This window comes from Anneissia japonica, unplaced genomic scaffold (genome assembly GCF_011630105.1).
Source record: "Anneissia japonica isolate Jap-2015-1 unplaced genomic scaffold, ASM1163010v1 scaffold287990_len610157_cov183, whole genome shotgun sequence".
In the NCBI taxonomy this organism is placed as follows: Eukaryota; Metazoa; Echinodermata; class Crinoidea; order Comatulida; family Comatulidae; genus Anneissia; species Anneissia japonica.
Window position 1 is genome coordinate 70666 of NW_022743371.1, and position 5864 is coordinate 76529.

Below are 5864 nucleotides of genomic sequence, written 5' to 3' on the forward strand. Positions count from 1 at the left end.
ATGTAATGTAGTGGGATTTGGTATAGCGCATTATACCGAAGTCTCAATGCGCTGGTGATGTGTGGACTAGGAACTCAATCAATATATATATGTTACTATTGCTCGTTGGTTAAGGAGAGTGAAATAAACCATGGAGTTATGAAAAAGGAAATCTCACACACGTACCCGATTCTGTTTCCACTACTTGGGCAGCAAAGGCCGTAGTTGGTTGGAGTATTGCAAAATTCGTCAAGGATATCTGCGATAGACTGCAATAAAGCTGATTTTATACCATCCCACTGTGGCGAATCAATGTAAATAAAAATCGTTATGACATATATGGAAATATGTTCCGACCAATCACCAGTAATCAGGTGAATCGGATGTATTGATATCAATTTTAATTATTTTTATTCAAAATTACCTCCAAAATGGAGAGTATATACAAAATCAAAACAAAACAACCATACGGTATTTTCAGAAAAATATAATTCCAATACGATTTTCTACATCATATTACAAGTAAAACAGACTTTTATATTTCCAAATGAAAATAATCAATATCCTCACCACTGTAATTGAGGCGGCTATGGTAACTTGTACTCCGTTCTTTACTTGTTCTTTATTTTCTGTAATTTAATATACGGTACATTCGTTCAGTGTGTAAAATGGGTGTTTTACAAGTGCTGTTTTTTTAATGTAAATACTGTAACTATTTTTAATACTGAGCAGTATCATTGGGATGTAGCCTCCATGCTAATGAATACACCGAAAATATTGTACCGACGATTTTACACAAATCCGAGATGCTGATTGGTGGAGCTGGCTTGAACATAACTTCATTTTCACTATATTAATGCACTAAGGCACCTCAGAGCAACATCAATTTCGTAATAAACATCGAATCCGTTCATTTTATGTTATTTATTTTACGATAAAACCATAAACAACCTTCAACCACTGATACTTACAAATATGCCTACTGGTCGTCGGGGAAAGTTAAAATGTTGTCAAAAATGTTAGCAATTTAGGCCTATTTTTAGTCTTTTTTATGAACATGATAAACATAGGTGGTTAGATTATGAAGAAAGATAGTTAAGCCATAGAGGAAAGAATTTCTTTCTCCATGGGTAGGCCTACTAACCTTCACAGGTATTGCCTTGGTATCCACTCGGGCATGCGCATTTGCATGTGCTGACATCAAATGTCCCGCCATTTTGGCATTCCTCCTCTGCACACTGGTTCTGTCCGTCCTCTACATACAAATACCAGTTAAAAATAATGGGCCTAATTATTTTATTTCCATTAGCAAGCTACATATAGCTCTACTATGTATGAGTGTTTCAGTCAGTTGTATGAGCGAAAGTGTGTAGTTAGATCTGCCAGCAATACTTTTTTTTCATACAAGTGAAAAAGCGACCTATTCGTTAAAGGCCTATGCTTGATATGACTATAACTTACTGAACAAATAGGCCTATATTTACCTGTGAAATAAAGGTAATAGCTCATCGTCGAGAAGATTTATTTAGTTATTCAAATAGGCATTATATCTTAATACCACACATTACTACCCTTGGTTCTCAGATACCTTAACTTACTTTCCTTTGCTTTATTATAATTAACGTAACTTACTTGTAGAAATTCCCTGAAAACTTGAAGAGTTATTAGAGCTCCAATGTTGAAACTAAATGTCAAATCATAAATCTAAGAACATTTTATATTATGGTTAAGTCTATATTTGCAGTAGTTCAACAGCATTAGACCAAGTATATTGTTGCTTCTAAGACTACGGACATTGTCTGAGACAATGACCATACAAATGCATTTTAAACGCGCGCATGAGTTACCTCCGGGTGGTGATGTTGGAACGACTTCTACAATATCATCTGTAAAATAATAATTTATATATTTATATTGCGCAAATTATTAGTTGTGGGCGAAAATGTTCATGCATTTCACGGTATTTTTTGTTGCTTAGCCTAGCTGTAGCTAGTTCGTAAAAAATTTAATTACCCGTTTAATAATATTCAAAATATGTAGAAATTACGTCATATTTTAATATTAACATTAAGTCAATAATATTCCCAGTAGTTCTAAAGCAATAGACAACGTATATTGGTTTTTTTTTTAAAGACTACAGACAATGACGATACAAAATTGCATTACGCGTAAGTTACCTCCTGATGGTGATGTTGGTTCTATCATTGAATGGTCTTCTTCAACAATATTATCTGTTAAATGTAATGATACAGATACTGCTACTGATAATGATACTACTAATACTACGCCTACTGCTGGTGCTGCTACTACCAATAATAATAATAATAATAATAATAATAATAATAATAATAATAATAATAATAATAATAATAATAATAATAATAATAATAATAATAATAATAATATAAATAATAATGTAAATAATATAATAATAATAATAACAATAATATAATGATAAAAATAATAATACAAATAATATAATATAATAATAATAATAATGATGATGATAATGATAATAATAATAATAATGATAATAGTATCACTGTCATCTTTATCATAATTATTCATCACCATCATTACAACTCTCATCCTGACCATCATCATGTCGATGATTTCACCTCTACTAGTAGTATTACTACTAGGCCTATAACGTACAACAAATGTAACTTGTAGCGTCACGTACCACATACGAAGTCTTCCGGCACCGGAGCTTTAGAAGGCAAAATATAAAAAAGCATTTATAAAAAGAGCAGCTAGGATAGTTTTAAAATGTGATTTTCTTATCCCATCTGCAGATTTGTTTTCACAACTCAGTTGGCTTTCGTTTTCTAGAAGGGTTACGTATAAAAAAGCTATACTTGTTTATAAATGTATTAAAACCGATTGACACCTTTATACATGACAAACCTTTTCACACCGTTATTGCAAGCTCGTGAAACGAGACAGTCAACTATTATGTTGAACTATTAAGTTGAAGGTTCCCTTTTCGAAAAGCGAAAGTTATTCCACGAGTTTTAAGGTGACCGGGGCGAATATATGAAATGACTTAGATATTAAATTGAGAACTGCGGCTTCTCTAAACATATTTAAATACAAATTGTACGAGGAACTAATAAAGAAATTATAACCGGTTACGACCATGTGCTTTAAATGCAGGGCCCCAATGGAAATCAATGTTTTAACTGTTTGGGCTACCCTGGGTAAATAAATGTAAATAAATAAATAAATAAACTTACAGCAAAGGTTGCACATTAATCGACATCCTTCTCGGACGTATTCGTAACCACTACACTGTCCACGAAACCAGCCAACATTACACATTGTATGTGTGTCTCCGCATTCAGCTGTTAAAATAAAGAAGCCTTCTAGATAAAATGATCATGTAAATATTACAGAGGCAATTTTGATAATCTAGGCCTATGTTTATTTATGAGCCAAATATCGAAGTTAACAACTTTTAAATAACTCTGGTCATATTTGTTCTATGGTCAGACAGGGGTGATGCTAGGATTTACTCGACAGGGGGTCCGAGGTCAGGACAAGAGCAGAGTGGGCGTCGCCGGGCGTCTATCACAATGCTTCAAAAGTGGTCCACGTGGTAACCCCGAAAAAAATCACAATTTAGAGGTTTCAAAGGCTTAATTAATCAATCTTATGGTCTAATATGGCCCTACAAGACAACATGAAAAAATTGCTAAAACAGAGAACAAATAAAAATAATATATTTCGAAATAAACATTCCTGTGATGTGTATACAGTACTTTCAAGAAGTCTACGGTACATCAGATGCGCTTGGTTGTGTTTTTATTATTTTATCATAAACGCTGTCTAGTAACATTACATCATTCTTTAATGAGGTATTTGCAAGAATTACCTGAACAGTCGTCCAACATGAAACCTGGTTGGCAGTCACAACGACACGAAGTAGTATTTAAAGTTCCACAATTATGACATTTCTGGTTGCAAACTGGAAAAATAAATAACAAGCACAATATATTAGCCTCTTTACGAAGTGATATCGTTACCAAAATACTGTAGGTAACATTTTTCCTAATGTTAAAAAATTCTACTAAACGCTGCTTTGCAGTCAGAAGATCATGGAACTGTAAACAAGATCATAAGTTTAGTGTCGTTTTAGAGGTTTGCTGACGTCAACTAGTTCGTTGACAAAAAGTGAATTTACTTTTTTGATAGATAGGCCTATATAATATTTCATTCCAGCCGACGGTAATAACTAAGACTTCAGGCACAGTAATGCATATTAATATGTGAATTGTATTATTGTCTTAACTCTACGAAGGTTTTGGGCCCTATGTTCGTTGAGAATGGTCACCTACCAAATTAAAAGTTCTATTTTTAACAACTAACTGGTTTATGCAATATACTTACTACACTCTTCATTGTGATCTTCACACAGGCCTGCAAGAATATGATTATAATTAATAAATATCATTTCATCAATAATTACATTATGAATATTTATCACAAACACATCAATTATGTAAATTATGCCTAGGCCTAAAATACATTGACGTCGTTACCACAAAGGAGATAACTGGGATGAAAAATAATAGAATAATGCAAGATTTGAAATGAAAGTGGAAAGCTAAGGAATTTACACAAAAAAAAAATGCTTTCATGCTCGCTATCTGGTGTTAATAATCCCAATGGACCTTTCCGCTAAGCCCCGCCCCTTTGATATTGTTGCTAAGGTCCCACAAGACGACAATAGTGTTAAAACATACGCGAACACGTGCGTTTGTGGGACAACACGTGTGTTTGTGAGACGCACGCGTATCCCTAGCGCTGTTCTGATTAGTCAGTTGATAAGTTTGATTGACACTCCGGAAAGGTCTATTGGCTACATACCTCACAATACTGTCAACTTTAGTACAGAATTTATATTTACATTTTTTTTTATTCAGAAAAAAATCCACAACAAATTACAGATTTCAAATTATTTACATAGGCATCAAAAGAAGCGGTGGCTTGTCAGTTTGAATACCAAACATACAAAACATACACGCACAGAATACATAGTAAACACATCAACATTTGAATTTTTAAATTTGGGATCGCCCACAATTGCCAGCACCTTCAGGAAGGGGAAATGCCTCAGTGATTATCACGTCAATTATTGTAGCAGTTAAAATAATAATAATAATAATAATAATAATAATAATAATAATAATAATAATAATAATAACAATAACAATAATAATAATAATAATAATAATAATAATAATAATAATAATAATAATAATAATAACAACATTATGGCAGGACGCATGAGGGAAAAGGGTAATCAGCGAGCACAAAAATAATTGAGGATGAAAATGACTTTTAAGAAGGGAATCAACATATTAACTATGCGACAACTTTTTCCACCAGAGTCTTCTTTATTACTTCCTATGAAGGATGATAGGTAACCGGATACCCTCTCCCACAAATTAGGATTATTTTATTCATTCAAAGAGTATAGAATTGCAAGAGGTCGGACTGCCCTGATTTTGTATGCACACAATCAAAGATCTTATAAACACAAGATAGCGTTCTCCGCGATTTACGCGTAACAAATAGAAGCGTCGGTCAAGGTTCAAAAGTTTCCAATTTAGCAAGAGGGCGTCATTCATGACAACTTATGTGCTTTAGATGTGTATAAGAGACCCAAAGAGAAAAAGTAATCAGTTTTGGAAGAGGGCGTCCTATCTGTTGCCATGGATTTGAGATGGTTCCTGTTCTGCTGTTCACAGTACGGTATGGTCATAGCGGTCAAAGGGCAAAAGTTTCCAATTTAGCAAGAGGGCGCCATTCATGCCTTATTACAGAATTTGCACGCGTAAATCGCGGAGAACGCTATCTTGTGTTTATAAGATCTTTGATAC

The 5864-nt window shown here is 33.5% G+C and overlaps 1 protein-coding gene across 1 annotated transcript in view; it reads right to left on the reverse strand.

Moving 5' to 3' along the window:
• Nucleotides 1–95: 95 nt before the first annotated feature.
• The window catches only part of LOC117119443 (protein jagged-1b-like), a 9284-nt gene continuing 3515 nt past the window's right edge, over nt 96–5864 (reverse strand). Inside the window, exons 5-13 of the mRNA XM_033264269.1 lie at nt 4369–4398; nt 3854–3946; nt 3216–3323; nt 2663–2689; nt 2157–2210; nt 1827–1865; nt 1124–1234; nt 550–608; nt 96–278 (exon numbers count right to left, since the gene is read on the reverse strand). Coding sequence (XP_033120160.1) covers nt 96–278; nt 550–608; nt 1124–1234; nt 1827–1865; nt 2157–2210; nt 2663–2689; nt 3216–3323; nt 3854–3946; nt 4369–4398 — 704 coding nt within the window. The remainder of the gene's footprint in view (nt 279–549; nt 609–1123; nt 1235–1826; nt 1866–2156; nt 2211–2662; nt 2690–3215; nt 3324–3853; nt 3947–4368; nt 4399–5864) is intronic.